Raw genomic sequence first — 18,179 nt, 5'->3', positions numbered from 1 at the left:
TAGTATTTCAGAGGGCAAATCGAACGGCAAATGGTTACTCCCTACGAAGTGCAGTGACAAAATATAAAGATTTCCGGAACTGTTATCGTATCACTGGGCGCTGACCCACGTATAACAACAGCACACCATATGATAGATCTCCTGTAGTGACCCGACTGTGGGCTGATACGGAATGTGGACGCCTCGGAGAGATAAGGCGGCTGAAGGGCAAACCTACGGGTTTGATATGATTCTCGTGCTTACATGGGGCGTCAAAGTTGAATTTCATACACAAAAAGAAAAAAAAACATTTGAACAATCCATTCTCGATGGCATAATGATCCATTGACACCGTATGAGGGGATGGGCTGATTCGGGCAGGGGGATGCGACGGGACCGGTTCCGCTGAACCGGAAAATCTTGATTTCATGGGGTTAACAGAAAATATCTACTAGTAAGTATGAAAATATGAACATTATGAGTTGACTACCAAATATAAGGGGTCAATTGTTGATAACTCGGCAACTCGGCTAAAAAGGAGACAAAAGATTAGATTGCTATCGTATTTTTGTATTAGTACAGTATCTTTAAAACAAATAAAGAAAAAGGGCTCCATTCTTGTGGATAATGTTAGCAAAAGCCGTCGATCCCGGTCATTTAGGTGGATCCCTGAGGCCACGGAGGAGGACGGAGACTGCTGATTTGGCCCGTGACTTACGTTATCTTCCTCCATAAACACCTTGATCTCTCACCTCCCCTCGAACATTTGAACTTGAGGATTAAATTGTTCCATATATAATCAACCTTTCTTACTCAAGTTTTCGAGGCGAACTCTTTTACCGCCCTCCGATTCCTCGATCCCTCAACCTACCCTATTCACCAAACTTACCGCCATCTCTGCCAACATCGAATTGCTACCGATAGGTCAGATCCAACGCCTTTCGCATCGATACTCGGATTCTCTCAATAAATAAATCTCGGTACTCACTGTTCAATCTGGGTCCGCATGATTCAAACGATACAGCCTTCGGACGGTACACGATGAGCCTAAGATGATACCGCATTCTTCTGCCGGCGGCCAACCATGGGGCCACCCGATGCGACCACTCAATAGTGGCTCCGGAAGAGTCGACTTGGTACAAATGCCTACTCAATATGACCCCTCGTCGGTGACCTCACAAACGCCCTTGCTGCCGTCCCAGTCGCAGTCCCAGCTGCAATCGCAAACACACGCAACCCACGCAACCCACGCAACCCAATCGGCCGTGGTCGACCTGACCATCAACACATATGATCCGAACGATAAGGAACCCCCACCCAAACGACCAAGATTGGATATATCGGGTGCATCCAAGGCTAGCGATGCAGGTTCATCCGCTAAAGGTGGAGATGCGAGGAATACACCGGCCAGCGCCAGTTCACGGTCCCAGCCGTCGTGGCGTGGCCGACCCATGTGGTCTTTCCAGGCGGTCATGTCAGAAATTCCAGGTAGTGCGGCGGGATCTCGACCATCATCACCACCCCCACTCCCTACCCAGCCTTGGAGTGATTCCCCTTCCCATCTACTAGACGGAGGTTCAAGCCGGGAAACATCCGCGGATAAGAAAGTTCAAACCACCCCATTTCGTATTGTGATCCCTTCTGTGGCCCCGGCAATTCAAGGTGAAAGTAAGTGGATTCATTGCCAAGCCATGGAAACATCGCTAATAGATATTGTCAGAAGTCGCGGATTTCACTCCATGGACCGGGAACCACCCAGAGGATGTATTGAATGAGCAAGCAGCGAAACAAGGCTATTATAGTCGAACCCAGGTCTCCCAAAACGAATCCAACACCGCTCGACCTGCATTGTATGGACAATTGAAACACCGCACAGGGCTCCAAATGCTCTCGACCGTCTTTTCTGCTGCACTGGAGAAACGTCAAAACCACAATACCGTTCATGCACCATCTAGTTTCAAGCCACCACCGAGAGTGACGCTCACCGATAATAAGCGAGAGACCTGGCTTCGAGATCTTGCAAATCCATCCGTGCCATTGCGCCGGCTGAGCCGAACCATTCCTCATGGTATCCGAGGTAAAGGCCTTCTGGACCAATGCCTGGGAAAGTGGATTCCGGTTGCACGGGCAGTTTGGCTGGCAAAGTGTGTCGGTGCCAATGAAATTCGCGCCTTCAAGCGGAAGGGAACGAGCGGTGCTCTGACTGTGGGGTTGGAAGCGAAATGGGTGCGAGACTGGACGACGAACGTTCAGCAATTTACTGAAGCTGTATTCAGCGCACCCAAGTCCTCTGACTGGAAACCAAAGATGACCTATGCAGTTGAATTGACTGCCCGCTTGTTTTTTGAGAATCTCCTCGATCACGATCACTTCATCGAGTGGTTCCTGTCTTCCTTCGAAGGCGCAGCAATTGGCACGATTCCTGTCTGGCTTTTGATGCTTAATATTTACTGGAACAACATCATGCGGTATCGACGCAGAGGACGACGGCTGGCCGAACTTTTGCTCGATAAATTGCGTCAGGCTACAGAGGCCAAGCGAGAACCCTTCAACCCCCTGATTGAGCGACTTTCCCGTTTTATAAAGAAAATGGTTCGGGGACATACTTCATCATTGCTTTTACCAAATTCATGGGAAAAATACAAAAGCCTGGTAATCTCGTGTCTTGATCTCACAGACCACGTCGACCGAGCCCTGTTGCAAAACCTCATCGAACGTAATGCACGAGTACAGAGGCCTAGCCATCCTAAACAAACGCCGCAGCGCTCCCCGAACCAACGCATTATCCGCCTTCTTGATTCGATTCTCTCTGGATACGACATCAATTCAGTCTCGTCTGCGTGTTTGGAAGCCGTTGATGATAGAGCGGTCTTGGTCTCGAAGTTGCTTGAATGGCTTTCCACTCCATTCCGTCACGGGACTTATCGAGTTTACGCTGGTGCTCGTCTGTTGCGAAAATGGAAGGCCGCGGGGGTAGATATTGATGATCATATCCTCACTTTCCTTACCCAAACTGGACGTACCAAGAAGTCGGACATGGAGAATGTATACCATACAATCTCTGAGCTTGTCAGATCGCAAACTTTCTCCGTGGGTCGATATCTGCAGTGGCTAATGGCCAAAGATGTCACAAGCCATGTCTCTTCCTACCAGAAATCAATGCCCGATTGTCATTTCGATATTGCATTGATAGCACAGCTTCCTGTTGGCCGTCTCCCTGACCATGTTGGCAATCTACGTAGCACCTTACTGGCCCGTACTGGATTCTCTGCTGAACATGAATCTATTGTGACTGCCCATTTGAAACAAGCAATCTGCCGACGTCTCCCCGGGATTTTTGGTGTACTTTCTCAGAATGAAATGACGTCTAACTCATTGTCAATCGATATGACCTCCATTGATCTGACCTGGGCTGTGAAGGCGGATATAGGTCAGTGGCTCCGACGGAGCGTTGCTGAACATTCTCGCGATGTCACTGGTTCAACCATCCGACCATCATTTCTTGTTGGTGGTGTCCCGTCAGTGTCAATACTTACACCGGATGAATTTTACATTGTCCGTGAGATTCTCGAAACCCTTGAGGATGTCTCCATGTTAGCGGATGTTTTGAAGTGTGCTTCAACCTCTAATGATTGTGTTGTTCTTGCATCGGTTGCCGATACCACAAATTATCACTTTGACTCACTCAGCGTGATGGGAGCAACCTCGGATCTGTTCCGTAAGCTGATTGATACATACGCTATCATCAAACGATTCAGTACACCGAGTCTGGATTTGATGTTTTCGTTGATCGAACTTGGTTTGCGTATTCCTCGTGAATGCAACACAGTTCTGATCCTTCGTCAAGACCTTGCGCGTCTGGGAAACAAGGCTATTTTGGCCGCATCATCTCCAGTCTCCGACCACATCCCCGACTCTTTTGGCGATACAGTTTCTTTGTTCCGAGAGAAGTTAGATCATCTTTTACTGTCCGGGAATGTGATGGATGAGCCCACGCTGGATACCATATTCCACACCTTGACTAAGCAGTTGGAATCTCAACTCGGTAAGGCGAAGTTGTCAGCAAACGATACTTGTCAGTACTTGGCGCAGTTGCGATCCTTTCAGCCAAAGCATTTTGATGGGATATTGATTCGCTGGGTCTGCATCCATCTACGGTCCTCTGATCGTTCCACTCTGCTACGTGTACTTCCCTCTCTTATCGGGGTTGGATGTGTTGCAATTCCATCTTTCCTGGCCCTTGTGAGAAGGCTTAGTTACTCCACATCTCCACTCCCCAACTCCGAAAATCTGCCAGACGAACTTGTTGATCTTGCTCTTGCCGTCCCACCAGAAGACAGATACTCCGATATATATTCTCCTCCAACTAAAGACAGGTTCCGTGATCTGATCTCCTACCGATACCACCTGTCACAGCAGGAGTTTTTGGCCAAGAGCTTTGACGAGGTTCTTGAAATCGTCGGCGACGCCGCCTCAGCTGTCGACATGAACGATGTACGCAACAAAGACCGGCAAGCTTCTCTTGTGATGATTTTGCGTGAACTTCTCGTGCGAAACCCCGGCTGCGTGGAGCAGAGTTGCATGAAGAAGCTCGTCAATCGGTACCCGAACGCCATTGGTATGCTCCGAACAGCACTCGACACCTTGCTAGGCGGCGACCTACAAAAAGAGACCTCATCTGTCATTTCGCAAGTCGACAAGCTGGCCAACACCACCGACGACTTTTCTCTCCCCTTCTGTCAATTGAAGCTTCAGATTCTATTTCACCAAGACTCAGGGAATGAAGATCGGAACGGTATCGCAAACGCAATGTTCAAAACCGTTGTAGCCAATACTCGCGCTCATAACTTTCACTGGGTGGATCTTGTCGCGCTCATGAGCCCAGATGCCGTTCGCCAGATTCGCGAACATGCAGAAAAAGAACTTTTCTCTATTCCAGTACTGGGAGAATCACCGAGTAATCCTTTGGCAGCCTCACAAAGCTTAGCATCCTTCGAAACCGCCAAATTGTACATCAGGATCATTGAGGAGCTTGCCGGTAACATCTCCGATACTGCAACTCCCTGGGTTGTTTCTGTCCTCGTGGAGAAAATGGAGAGCCTTTTGCAGAAGATCCTCACCGTGCAAAGCGATGATCGATCTGGTGGCATACCTATTCAAGGGCGGGCGAACTTCGAGCGCTCTCTTGCCTTCTGGTTTTCGGCTCTACTGAGGATGGTCGTTATACACCGTACCTCGTTCGTACAGCCACCCGGTTCTAGAGTCAATGTCTCCCATGAGCCATCTAGGTTGTTGGTCTCCATATTCTGCATAGCGCTCTCTCGCTTTCCCAGCGATGCCCTACGTCTTTTTCCAGGTGCAGACTATTTTCCCCGTGCGGGATCGTCTGAAAATTATCACCCTTGTCCGGGCATTTTGTTGCAAACCCATGCCCTAGACGTTGCTGCGTCTTTAATTGACGTGTTCCCCGACGAAATAAGACATCACTGCTGCCGCTTCCTGAGGGAGAAGTGCTCAATGCTTGGTTTGCAGAGCGACGACCGATTTCTTTACCTTCTAGGTCCGATGGGAGACTCTGCAATGCCCCAACTTGTTCAATCGGCACCGGCACCATCCCCAGCTGCAGGATCTACCCCAACATCCAATTTCCCTGCTCCTACTACTGGTCCTGCTCATTCGTCACAACCCGCCACTATGCACCCAAATCCCCATGCTGGTGCAGGTGAAAGAATCAGCTCTACGGCGAATCGGCTTCGTCTTCAACAACGTGGACGCACTGTTGGGCCATATCCAAACCGTCCTTGGGAACTTTTGGAAGACGCGGCACCTTTTGTAGGTGTCAACGACACCGCTGTAAATCTGGGCTACTTTGATGCCCGACGCATTCGACTTTGAACGAAGCCCTCATACTCCACCAATTTTTTCACCTCGTTCAAGCAACCTCGTTCTGGACTCGTTCATACAGCGCTTTCATTGTCCACGAATTCTTTCTCTTTTACCATGTTTGGTGTTGTGTTTTTTCCAGTCTTTGGCGTCCTTCGGCGAACTCTTTTTTCGGTGCCAGATACGATGCATACTACATATTGGTCATACCGCATTATGGTATCTCGTTGATCGAGGGTTCCGATTCTATTTTAAATTTCTTGGTCTCGGTCCTGCGTATTTGATTTCAAATGGGACTCAACATGTTTGCCTGGTGCTCGTATCATGACGCTCCTCATGTATTATATACACATTTGTTTACATCTTCATGCCCCCGCGTTTCAATGGTATTTGGGGTAGGCTAGGATCAATTTGCCATGCATTTCATTGAATAGCTTCATGTTCCTTTCAATTTTGGGGATAAGCAAATCGGCATACTCTGCGGGAACAGCGATGAAAATGCCAAATTAGAAAGAATGACACAATTGCATTTACATTTTCCAAGAATAATTTTCGAGTTAATATGTAGTACCTACAGGGTTTTAGTCGCTTGCACAAGTTCTATCAATCCTCCCGTCCGCAGCATCCGCAGTTTCTACCAGTTTGACTTTGAACGGGCATGATGATAAGATGCCTTTTCCATGAGAAGCGCATCCAAGACTAAAGATGTATATGTACATGAGAATGCAAACAATTAGCGCGCTGCAATGTTGTTTCTAAAAGGCATGGCAGCGAAACGCCAGTAGGTCTGACCATGCTACCAAGAACGGAACAAGTCAGCTGCGGTGCTGGGAATTCGGAAATCTGCATTATGAGTCGTTCATCCAGACAGCACCAAGCACAAGAACCATTATTATCCCTCAATTTCGAGTAATCTAATCGTCGTCGAAGATCTGGAAAGTGTTGTTGAGGATTGTCTCGATGACGCGGACTTGCCAGCCAGCGTCGGCAATGTTGCCACCGGAGTTGGCGCCCATTAATGTTGGTCTGTAGACTTGGCATCAGTCAAAGTAGAAGACTAAGATTCGCAGGAACTTACCCAAAGCAGATGGCAATGTTGCCAGCGTTCATGCGGTTCTGTGAAGAGTGTTCCTGGACCTTATTGAGGTGCTGTGGGAATATCAGCATCGACCATTGATAAGTCAACGAGTGTGGTTAGCTTACCAATATAATAGCCCGCAGGGTGGCGTAGTGAGCATCGGGCAAGCTATTGATAAGAGCATGCAATTGATCCCGGCGTTGTGTATCGTCATCGACGCCTAAGTTTTGGGAGTCAGGTACAATCAAGGTGAGTAGCAGCTTGCAGGGTTTATAACTTACGGGCAGCCTCGATGAACTGGGTGTAGTATTGAGCTGTGAACAAAGGATCAGGAAGATCTCGGAAAAACTGTTTCACAAGTCCAGCGACACTGTTAACATCGTGAAAGAAGTTCTCCGGATTTGTAAGGTCGATCTGTGACGAGTCTTGAGAATCATCAGCACAAGTCATAACATCTACCTTGTGATTGAACTGAAGTCCTTACCATTGTCGAATAACGCTTTCATGTGGTTAATATGATTGGCACTGCCCGATAGTCGATAGATGCCCTCCAGATCCAGACCAAAGAGTTCAATGGCCTGAAAACATTGATACACAAGGAACGGCACTGCAGTCCCATCCCGGGCATAGAGGTCATCCAAAGATAATCCGAATACAGGCTTCAGAGGCGGCAGATTAGTTTTATCCATTGGCGGTGGATGCATCATTGGCGCAGTGCCCATTGGCGCAGTGCTCATTGGCACAGTGGCCATCGGGGGAGGTTCGTGAGATGGTGGCCCCGAAGGATAAAGAGGCGGAGCCGGCGGAGGCGCAGGAGATTCCCCTTGTGTTGGGTAGGGTGGCTGCTGGAATCGCTCGGTACTCCCACCGAGTTGAGGACTCGGGGAAGAGACGTTTTGTTGGGAGAATGCTGTTGGAATAGAGGACTGTCGCTTGGCTTGAAGGCTCGGTTGTGAGGATGCAGCTGGTCCGCCACCAAGAGTCTAGATGATCATTAGTAAGGGTCGAACAAGAAACTAGTTGGTGCAACGTACAGGGTGGCGCTGGTATTGGACCTCTGGACCAGAAACGGCACCAGGGTTTCCCTCATGGGTCAAAATAAAGTCGTGCAAGTCTTTCTGATTGTCCACCTGGCGAATGACTTCCGCAAGGCTCTTAGGCGCAATTGACCCGTTCATTTCGGTCTTGATAGGGCTCACGCAGAGTCCCTGGCCCAGCAAGAGCTTCTCGTTGAAAGTAGCTAAGGCGGGTTAATAAATGTCACATGTAGTATCCCTTGATGGAACAGAACGATCACATACCAAACTTCTGCTGTTGCAGAGTCAAGCCCGAGTCACACTCTGCAATCAGCTGCTGGAGATTATGCACGGCCTGAGGCCGGTGGGTAGCGACCAATTCCTGGCGAGCCGCCTGTGCTGCCTGAACCTTGGCGGCATAATCCGCATCCGCATGTTGAACCTTTCGCAACAGATCCTCCTCATGCTGAGCAGCGGACTTGTGACCCTTTAAACCAAACTTGCCGCCATGCTTGTCACCCGTGCGGACACGGTCATACTGTTCCGCGAATGAGTCGTACTTGACCTTTGCCTTCTCGGCTTGGGATTCCGCATCCACGACTCGCTTCTCCGCAGCCAATCCTGTCTGCTTCCACTGCTTGCGCCCGCGTTCAATATTGGTGGATAGCTCTTGCAAATCATCGGACATCTGGTGGAGAGAGACGGCAAATTGTAAGCCACATTCCGCCATGCGCTCGTGGAGTCGTTGGATGTCCTTGTAGCTGGAACTGTAGGTTCCTTGGCGGTTATCGGTGCGGAGCGCGGCATCGTTCACAGCTTTGGACAGCTTCCGAAGCCCCTGAGCATGTTCATCCTCCAATGCCCCGCGTTTCTTCAAAAATGTAGAGAATTCCTGTTTAGATAGGTTAGTGTCTGTCGAGTGTCGGTCGATTGTCTGGTCATTGGGGCGTAACGAACTTTGGCGGAGGCTACACTCTGCTTCAACCGAGCAAGGAGAGTGGTGATGCCAATCTGTATGCGTCCGAATTAGCAGGGGATTCTGAATGCGCTTCCTTTTAAATGATATGGCTTTCTAAAATACTCACCTCTGAGTAGATCACCTTGTCAAGACGCGCTTTGAGCTCGTCGGAAATGACAGGCTGCTCAACGGGCGCTTCGTGGACGTGGGCGGACGAGCGACCGGCGCTGCTCGGGGGTGCATCACCCAAGGTAGGCAAAGCGACAGGTTCTGGGGGAACCGGGTCGGACATTATTGAAAGCTAAAAGAGTCCCAGACGGAAGGGGGAGGGGGTTAATTTAAAAAAGGAGAGTTTAGGAAAACCACGATGACACCTGGGTTGGGCTTGGCAGTGGGGAGTTGGAGATCAATGAGGTCAGACCATAGGAATGCTGCCGCCTGCCCAAAGCCAAAATGGTGGTTGTGGTTTAGTCTCAGGCACAACTCAGCCACAATTGAAATGGGTTCCAAGGTTTGATTGGTTAGAAACTGCTTTAATAACCTTGGAAACATTCAAATTTGTTCTATGTACGAAGTACTCGGTATTGTGAATATACGTAGTCACTTGGATATCCACGTAACCTATACTTGGATAATAGATTATCTTTAACGTTATATCATGTGACTCTTTTAAAAGCGGAGTCCATCGTCAAATGATTACTAAGCCATATATAGATCGGTAAAAGCAGCCTCAGAGACCCACATGCTAATGGCCCGAGGTCAAGAGCTTCTTCTCCGCAGTTTGTACTTATAGTCCTGGTCCCCCACACATAGTTATTCCTGACAGCCCACATCTCCCAGTCATTCTGTTCATCATGTCAGAAGAACTCAACGTTGCTGCAGTGCTTCACCCGAAGCCTGAGAAGTTCCAAGAGGTCAGGGTCTCTACTTCTTTTGAATCGCAAATCTAATCTCTCATAGGTTGCTACCCTTGTTACTGAATTGGTTAAGAAGGTGCAAGAGAATGAACCCAATACTCTTCTCTACTATGCTTTCCAAGTCCAGGAGAAGAATGAGATCGTGATTATTGAGAGGTAGACCATGTGACCCACTTTCGGAATCCCGTGACTGACCTGAAACCAAGATATCAGAACCAAGCGGCAGTCCAGGCCCATGTCAAAGCCCCCTATTTCAAAGACTTTGCTGCCAAGATTCCCGACTTATCTGAAAGACCCTGGGAGCTACGCGCTGGAACATTCTCGGGTTCACGAGGAGTGTCGCGACTGTAAAGAAGAAATGGATACTCCGTGGGATATAAATAGCGTTCCTTGTCTAGGGTTTCGCCCGTGATCTTTAACCTATGCGATTGGTGCATGGCGGGAAGCAGTCAAACCAATTGGGGGCCATCAACACTTGGGAAAGTAATAGGGCACTTGTCCATTAGTCCAATGATCTTTCTATAAAAAGCGTAGAAGAGAGTCTTTGAAACATGATAGATGAAAGATGTATATATCAAAGCTGAAAATGGTCAACATTTAATGTGGAGAAAATGAACCATCCAAAAGGTGTTTTTACTTTCCTAGCATTAGGCTTAGCTGAATCCATTCATCGTATTCTTCTTCTGCTTCTTAATTTCTTTCCTCTTTATACTTCTCCCCACTTTTTTATTTATTTTTTATATTTTTTTTGAGTCTCTTTGCTCTATCTAGGTAAGCTTCTATGTTCGCCCCTCATTCCTTTGCGACTCTGGTGGTCTCCACACCCTTTTCCTCCCCCTCTTTCCCCTAGCTTCAACATCGGCTCCCCTGAAGCTCACCATAAATTTCACCAGATACCGCACTGTTTGGGGTACTCGCTCTCTATAACCCGCGCCCTTATCGCTCTCCTTTTCCGTGTACATACTTTCACCATGGCGACGGGCCCGGCTACTCAATCGCTGAAGGTTAGCCATCGAATCTCTGATCTTCCCACTTCGGCCAAACAGACGACTAATTGGAGAATATAGTGCGTGGTGACTGGTGACGGTGCCGTCGGTAAAGTCAGTATTATACAAAACCCCCTCCAGCTCCTGTCGCGATGCAAATATTGACAGGATTATTCTACCTTTCAGACATGTCTTTTGATCTCGTACACAACGAATGCCTTTCCCGGGGAGTACATCCCGACCGTGTATTTCTTCCCCCTTGGCTCTGATTCTACAACTTGCAAGAGGAGTTGCTGATCCCAGCTGTACAGGTTTGACAACTACACTGCCAGCGTGATGGTCGACGGCCGGCCGATCAGCTTGGGACTGTGGGATACCGCCGGACAAGAAGATTACGACCGCCTCAGACCGTTATCCTACCCCCAAACCGATGTCTTCTTGATCTGTTTCTCGATTGTCAGCCCTCCTTCCTTCGATAACGTGAAAGCCAAGGTATGACAGTCTCCCCCGGTGCCCTGAGCTCCTAAGGAGTTCATCACTTCCCCTCTCCAGCACACGGCTGACAACAGGCTCGCAACTCTCTAGTGGTACCCAGAGATCGACCACCATGCCCCTAGCGTCCCCATTATCCTTGTCGGCACCAAGCTCGATCTGAGAGACGACCGCGCGACTGCTGAAGCCCTCCGAGCTCGCAAGATGGAGCCCGTCTCTTACGAACAGGCCTTGACCGTGGCCAAGGAGATCCGCGCACATAAGTACTTGGAGTGCTCTGCTCTGACGCAGCGTAACCTGAAGAGCGTTTTCGACGAAGCCATCCGGTATGTGAATGGAAATCCAGCTTTCGGCCTTGTGGATCCCAAAGAACTAATCTCTCATACAGCGCTGTTCTCAACCCGCGTCCTCTCGCGAAATCTGGACGCAAGAACAAATGCCAGATTTTGTAGATGTTGTGCATGGCCGTCTGCCTCTTTTCTCGTATGCTATAATGAGTAATATATAGTTAATACGGCGTCCGGGTAGCCTGAGGCTTTCGTGAAGGTCTTTTTTGATGAATCCATTGACTTGTTCTCTTGTTTTTTTCTATTTCTCTTCTATTGGGGGCAACCAAGTTCGTTTCTTGGCGATAGCATCGTTCGTTCGGATCTATAGAATAGCCATTTCAAGTATCTTATGTGTTGTATTTGGTTCCTGTGCTCCCCTTAACTCTGGTGATCTAATTCTTGACGACCTTGGAATACCTGGAGTAGCATGCTGCAGAATCGGGAGCAAATAGATTGGAAATGTTCATTGCATTCCACTATGCACAGAAGACGGGAATTGGTATCGTCTATGGAAACATGAAAAAACAAAACACAGCAAGGCTTTTCAGACCTCATCCCAGGATGTACAACAAAAGAAAAGGGACTCGGAACTCAAGAGACAATAAATGCAAAGGACAGCCAGCTACCCAACAAGTAGCTCTAGTATCCCCATCAACACCATCTACCACAACTGGCCCCGACGACTGGGGTGCACACCGGCAAATCTGTCATCATCACCGGCAGCATCACCACCAACCGCATTGGCACCAGTGGGACCCTTAGGCGCAGCATGCTTGGCCTTCCTATCATTCCTGTTTTCGTTCTTCTTGGCTTCCTGTGCCTTGCGCCAGCGCTCCTCGTTCAGCTTTTCGTTCTTAGCCTGGATCTTCGCCTTGCGGTGATCGGACTTGGCACCACCGCCACCAGCACTATATTGTAAAAGCATATTAGCAAATTTGATCGAACATGGTCTAGCAGCGCACATTCATGCTTGCGGCGCACAATATTCGGTTCATATGCACAGGATTAAACTTACGTCAACTCAACATTGATGCGACGAGGTGGGTACTTTCCGTCGTCGAACATGGAATGGTGGTATAGCTGGAGACAGGTCTTCATGCGATCGTAGTTGTCAAATTCGATGAATGCAAAGCCGCGGCTTCGGTTCTTGGAGTCATCCTTGTTGGTGGCGACGCGCACACTAGCTGGCGGGTTCTTCTCAAAGTGTTTTGTGACGGACTCGGTGTTTGCGGAGAAGGGAAGGTTGCCTGTGAATTGAAGTCTTAGCTGGAAATTCTTGACTCGGATCTTGGACCTCGATGATCACTTACCGACAAAGCAGATGAATCGAGAGTTCTTTTCTTGAGCAGCTTCCTCAGTCTGCTCGGGCTGCTCCTGCCCTTCAGCATTGGCATTGGTTTCGTCCTCGGCGGCCTGCTCCTTCTTCTCCTTCTTCTTCTTGTCCTTCTTTTCCTTCTTTTCCTTCTTGTCGCTATCCTCGGGCTTCTCGTCCTTCTCTTCCTTCTCTTCCTTCTTGTCCTTCTTCTCCTTCTTCTCCTTCTTTTCCTTCTTCTCCTTCTTCTCTTTCTTTTCCTTCTTTTCTTTCTTTTCTTCCTTCTCGTCAACATTCATCTCATCAGTAGGCTCAGCCTCAGCCTCGGCGAGCTTGCGCTTCTTCTCCTTCCGTTCCTTCTTCTCTGCCTTGTCTTTTTCTTTCCGTTCCGTCTTCTCTGTCTTGCTCTTTTCCTTCTTCGCCTGCTTCAGCTTCTGATCCCATTGAGGATCACTCGCCTCCTCGGCATTGTCAGTAGCCTTGCGCTTCTTGTCACCCATTTTGAAGATAATTGAGGTATAAAAGTTGTAATTGAGGAATGTAAAAAGAAAGCGTAGCACTCGAAAAAATTGGGCGGAGACGGAAAAGAAAATCATTTTCTGCCGGCGATCAAAAGAGCGGTGAGCCGATAACAGGTTTGCAGCCTAATTCGGTAATCTGCTTCTACAAGATTCATGTTATACGCGATTACATATTTTAGTAGGGAATATTCATTGAAGAGGAGCTATAAGCTCTGTTTTCATGACATAGAATACCCGTCTATATTTTTGAGCGCCCGCCAGATGGAAATGTGACAAAAAGATATCAGAATATCAAGATCTGCGTCTTGTTCTTCTTAGCCGCATACCGCTCACGCAGTTCGGGTCGAGTAAGGAGCTTTAGCAGGGGGAAATGGGTGTCCTTCATGTCGAAAATACCGCGCTGCTTTTGGTCGATATGCGATCCATCAATAACGATGCGTTGCAGCTCATTCAATTTCAAATCGCCTATGAATCCAAGATGAATGACGGCCTTGGGATTTCATGATTGAGGGGAACTTACCAGATTCGACCAAATCAGCGACTCGAGTGGGCGTGCCGATGCCAATACCCATCCTAAAGAGTCGTCAGCTAAACACGTAATACGATGAGGCATAGAATCATATTGGGGAAACCGTACTGCGCACGTTGGAGAAACTGCTTCGCTTCATCCAATTTGATATGCTTTGCGAAAAGTTTACCGACAATAGATTCCTTGGTTTGGAAAGAACGAAGGGCTCTATATGACACCGTGTTAGCATTGATCCTAATTGGCCCCAAGTTGATCCGTTGTTATCGTACCTCACGATGTCTGCTGCTCTAAGGCCAGCGCCCGTAATCACAAGTGTATGAGGGGTACCCTTCTGCTCCGATGACTTCGACAAGTCCAAACCCTTGGGGCTAAATGTCTTGAGAAATTCAGGAAGCTTCTCCAGGGTTCTGGGCTCGGCGTAGGCAGACGTATCGAGGAATGTGGAATCTGCAACTCATTAATATTTGTGATCACATCATGACGACGGTACGAGTACACACCTGAGACAGAAAGATCGTTCAGTTCCACTGCGGACAATTCCTTATCCAGCTTCTGTGCCCTCTGCGCAAAGTAATCGGCCAGCAGCTTCCCGTCCATTCTTCCAATGGACTCGTCTATGCCGTTCTTGCGATCCTGCGCGTTATCATCCTGCTGAGGCTGCTTCTTTTTGTTCTTGCGCTTCTTCTTGCTTGGACCATCAGCCGAGGTAGTCGGGGCTGCTGCAGGCGCTGTGTCGGGCTTGTCTTGCTTGGTAGAATCATCGGCTTGTCTCTTGCGCTTCTTGTCCAACTTGGCGGACAGCCCTTTTTGTGCGGGAGCTTCAGTCATCGTGGGAAAATTTTACAATTGGTTTATACTTGTAACTGTAATATCAGGTTCATTGCAAAAAAAAAGTCCGGAGGAAAATCCGCAGATAAGTCAGCGGATTCTTATCGATAAGGAATGTGTCCAACCAATTAAACGCAGGCCCGCATTGTTATGGCCGACGCGCTTCAAACGCTTCAAGACCTCGTCCAGTCTACTTGAAATAATTTTATGCCAATACTACTATTCTGCCTTGATGATTCGGCTTTTTTGAATCCCATGGTTTAATTGCATTCTTCAATAGGACCCAGGAGAGAATGTCGACCCCGAATCCGCGTGGCCGTCGGTCAACGCGCAATTCGAATGATGAGACTCACACCCCATCGGGAGACACAAAAGGAACAGGAGTAAGTGAAGCTGCTACAAAATAACTTCAGAAAATTTCATTGATTTTCCCCTCAGCTTCAGCGCCTACCGAGCCATACGCGATATCCACTCACGCCTAGTCGCCTCGTTACCGCCGCTACTCCATCCGCCCAGCGGTCTGCTTCTCGGTTTACCCCCCGAGCTCGAGCTGTGGGGGCTCCTGCAACGCCGTATGGACTGCGCGCACGACAGCAGCGCGCTATAAACACTCCTGGTCGAGACCGGCGGCGCAGTGGCAAGGTACAACGGGAGACGACGTTTGATATCTTGAGAAACTTGGGTAGAACGCTTGCGCCGATATCTCGCCCAATTGAATCATCACCGCAAGAAGAACTACAACCCATTGAGAGGCCCAAGGACGAAATTGAGGAGCTAGACAATGAGCCAGTGGTTGACCCGCCCCGGCTTTCGTTGCCTATCCAGGAGAGCGAGTATGGGAGTGAGGAAGCGGCCTCCGAGACGCCGCCACCTAGGATGTCTTTAGCTTTTGATGATGAAGATATCACATATCGATCCGTCGAGTACCCTCGAGATCTTGCCATTCGAGACCGGCAACGACTTTCCATGATGCCCGGCACTGGAAGACCCAGTGAGAATTTCGAAGCTATCCAATTAGAAAGCGACTCTGATGACGGAGACGAGACGGGTATTGTGGGTGAATATGACGTTCAAGATGATACAATGGTTAGTGGGGGTGAATTTGACCGAGGGTAAGTTGTTATGAACTGGTAATTTCCATGCTACGGAATGGGCTAATATTACAAATAGTGGAGAGACAGAGGACCTCGGCCGGTTCCATTTTGATCTCGATTTTCCATCTCCGCCTGCAGCTCCAATCGATGACCCAGGGGATGAGCATCTAGGCGATATGGACGGATTCGAGTTGTCTGCGCCGGATATTCATCCAATCGCTCGGTCATTTCCCTCGGATGATGGCGATGACGCTGGTGGTGACTTTATGGGCTTTGACGGCTTCGATCTCGCACAGCCTGCTTCCCGAAGCCAGAGCCCCGGTATGATTGGCGGTGGCCTGCGAGACGAGGGCCTGCCTGTGCAGAGCAAGGAGAAGAAGCTTTCTAGACACGGAATTCCTGTTCCAAATCTACCTATCGGTGTGGTCAAGAAGCTAGCCACACGTTTTGCGCGCACGAGAGCGGGGTCAAAAACACGCCTCGACAAAGCTGCAATGGCTGCCATTGAGCAGGCGTCTTCGTGGTTCTTCGAGCAAGCCAGTACTGACCTGGCAGGATACTCTAAACATGCGGGAAGAAAGACGATTGACGAAAGTGATGTCACCATGCTCATGAAAAGGTAGGTTTTGCTAGATGCATACCCAACTTGGGAACAATTGTGCTGACTGCCCCTCAGACAACGCCTTATCAACAACTCAACAACCATGTTTTCCTTGGCGCAAAAGTATTTACCTAAGGAGCTCCAGCAAGATATGAGACTGGCTATGCCTCCGTGAGTGTATCGCACCGATGCTAAACCTATCAAACAAAACTCCAAACACCGATGGGAAATGCGTCAAATATGAGATACCAGCCATTGGCCAATTACCAGTTCTTGTTCTGGCGAACTCGCCGCAAGGCCTCGTTAGGCTTCTTCCGAATAAGCATCCACATCATGATGGATGTCGCCAAAGACAGTCCGTACCTGAGAAGGATGAGTGATATGTTCGAGAAGCTCAAAATCCCCAAGGCAGAAAATATGTGTACTTACCATGTGAAGATGTACTGCGCGTGATTGTTTCTCAAATTGACCTCCGCAGCGCGGCCAAGAGGCATACCCTTGGCCAGGCGGTCATACGACTCAAGAAGATCAGGCACTGCGATGTATTTAGTCCCTGGCACATACCAGCAGTTAAAAGCCAAGACACATACCCATAGTGCTCTCAATCCACACAGGTTGGCTCCCACTCAGCTCAGCCATCTGCTCGATATCGGGGAAGTAGAACTTCCCTTCCAGAGGCTTGTTATCCGGCGTAAACATGTTCTTTTTCCACGGCTCCCGTAGCAATCCCTCTACCGTAACTTCGCCTTCTGGTAGACCATCGGGCCGATCCTTTTGATCGACCATCTTCTTAGAGATCCAGCCCCGATTCACGAGGACCGTGCTCTGGCCGTCGTCACGCTCGAGGGGAGTCACAACCATAAATCCGTCTTCTCCTTCCCACATGCGAGGTCCAATAAGCATCTCCTTATCATGTCGAAAGTGACCTGTGGCATACACGCGACGGTAATCGAATTCGGTAATGGCTTCTGGATCGATGCGCGGCGGGAGCGGGAGAGGAGGCCTAACCAGACGATCCTCGAATTTGGCAACAAGCTTGGTTTTCTGGTCCAATCGCTGAACCTGCCAGCATCCCAGGCCGAAAGAGATAATCGGAATCAATGCTACATGCAAAACGCTTGTCAGCAAAAATTGCGTTGCATTGAGAATTTCCAAAGTGTAAGAAGCCAGTGTCAGAACGCAACATACCAAGAATAATGAGTCCCGGTCCATGTTTCTGGTTGACCCGCACAAGTTTCGCTGGGTTGTCGACATCCAAGAGACTCTCAGTGAGCTCCCGAGTTTTGGTGAAGTTGCGCCTTTGTTGCAGGTGACATGTAGTGCAGATTGAGTCCAACTTAGAAGTCGCGTTGGTGTTTCGGACCACCCGGGTGGGCAGAGTCCAAGCTGTGGGAGGCGTTCTCTGCAAGAACGAGAAAATAGGTCGCATGTTGGACAGCAAAATTTGTGAGGCTGTTCAATTGAGCAAAGGTGAAATAGATTTTGATCGCTGATCGGGGGAAAGATAGTCAACTAGGCCGGATTTTGGTTCGGAGATTCTCGATCTAGGCGGTCACCCGCTGCGGCTTCAGCTGATTGTTGCTGTTCTCCGCATTGCCACGACTGTTGACTTGCTACTAAGCACTTGTTCGATTTACATATTATTCATTCTCGGCA

General features: G+C 48.9%; 8 protein-coding genes across 8 annotated transcripts; 4 read left to right on the top strand and 4 right to left on the bottom strand.

Moving 5' to 3' along the window:
- Positions 1-1,031: 1,031 nt before the first annotated feature.
- N7520_002693 (mediator of RNA polymerase II transcription subunit 12) lies at positions 1,032-5,874 on the top strand (the record flags this gene model as incomplete). The annotated part of the gene is made up of 2 exons (XM_057136628.1): positions 1,032-1,647; positions 1,700-5,874. 2 exons carry the CDS (start codon positions 1,032-1,034, stop codon positions 5,872-5,874), a joined length of 4,791 nt encoding a protein of 1,596 aa, XP_056999314.1.
- Positions 5,875-6,776: 902 nt separating this feature from the next.
- On the bottom strand, positions 6,777-9,206 carry rgd1 (putative Rho GTPase activator (Rgd1); the record flags this gene model as incomplete). Its single annotated transcript, XM_057136627.1, has 9 exons — positions 6,777-6,888; positions 6,941-7,011; positions 7,066-7,160; positions 7,222-7,395; positions 7,425-7,923; positions 7,975-8,180; positions 8,242-8,848; positions 8,914-8,967; positions 9,042-9,206. The coding sequence occupies 9 exons, from the start codon at positions 9,204-9,206 to the stop codon at positions 6,777-6,779; spliced, it is 1,983 nt and encodes a 660-aa protein (XP_056999313.1).
- Positions 9,207-9,768: 562 nt separating this feature from the next.
- On the top strand, positions 9,769-10,182 carry N7520_002691 (putative quinol monooxygenase; the record flags this gene model as incomplete). Its single annotated transcript, XM_057136626.1, has 3 exons — positions 9,769-9,828; positions 9,875-9,987; positions 10,038-10,182. The coding sequence occupies 3 exons, from the start codon at positions 9,769-9,771 to the stop codon at positions 10,180-10,182; spliced, it is 318 nt and encodes a 105-aa protein (XP_056999312.1).
- A 620-nt stretch (positions 10,183-10,802) lies between these two features.
- On the top strand, positions 10,803-11,761 carry racA (putative Rho GTPase Rac; the record flags this gene model as incomplete). The annotated part of the gene is made up of 6 exons (XM_057136625.1): positions 10,803-10,835; positions 10,899-10,931; positions 11,004-11,062; positions 11,129-11,309; positions 11,403-11,635; positions 11,698-11,761. 6 exons carry the CDS (start codon positions 10,803-10,805, stop codon positions 11,759-11,761), a joined length of 603 nt encoding a protein of 200 aa, XP_056999311.1.
- Positions 11,762-12,299: 538 nt separating this feature from the next.
- On the bottom strand, positions 12,300-13,450 carry N7520_002689 (RNA-binding protein; the record flags this gene model as incomplete). The annotated part of the gene is made up of 3 exons (XM_057136624.1): positions 12,300-12,546; positions 12,654-12,885; positions 12,949-13,450. The coding sequence occupies 3 exons, from the start codon at positions 13,448-13,450 to the stop codon at positions 12,300-12,302; spliced, it is 981 nt and encodes a 326-aa protein (XP_056999310.1).
- Positions 13,451-13,754: 304 nt separating this feature from the next.
- Positions 13,755-14,828, bottom strand: N7520_002688 (uncharacterized protein; the record flags this gene model as incomplete). The annotated part of the gene is made up of 5 exons (XM_057136623.1): positions 13,755-13,936; positions 13,992-14,044; positions 14,109-14,207; positions 14,270-14,447; positions 14,501-14,828. 5 exons carry the CDS (start codon positions 14,826-14,828, stop codon positions 13,755-13,757), a joined length of 840 nt encoding a protein of 279 aa, XP_056999309.1.
- A 293-nt stretch (positions 14,829-15,121) lies between these two features.
- On the top strand, positions 15,122-16,698 carry N7520_002687 (uncharacterized protein; the record flags this gene model as incomplete). The annotated part of the gene is made up of 4 exons (XM_057136622.1): positions 15,122-15,211; positions 15,267-15,940; positions 15,999-16,541; positions 16,599-16,698. 4 exons carry the CDS (start codon positions 15,122-15,124, stop codon positions 16,696-16,698), a joined length of 1,407 nt encoding a protein of 468 aa, XP_056999308.1.
- Positions 16,699-16,786: 88 nt separating this feature from the next.
- On the bottom strand, positions 16,787-17,952 carry N7520_002686 (cytochrome oxidase assembly protein SHY1; the record flags this gene model as incomplete). Its single annotated transcript, XM_057136621.1, has 4 exons — positions 16,787-16,886; positions 16,953-17,058; positions 17,114-17,626; positions 17,712-17,952. 4 exons carry the CDS (start codon positions 17,950-17,952, stop codon positions 16,787-16,789), a joined length of 960 nt encoding a protein of 319 aa, XP_056999307.1.
- Between the last annotated feature and the right edge of the window lie 227 nt (positions 17,953-18,179).

This window comes from Penicillium odoratum, assembly GCF_028828045.1.
Source record: "Penicillium odoratum strain IBT 22623 chromosome Unknown utg000002l_segment0_segment0, whole genome shotgun sequence".
Lineage (NCBI taxonomy): Eukaryota > Fungi > Ascomycota > Eurotiomycetes > Eurotiales > Aspergillaceae > Penicillium > Penicillium odoratum.
The sequence above is the reverse complement of the archived record's forward strand: the minus strand, read 5'-3'. Positions and strand labels throughout refer to the sequence as shown.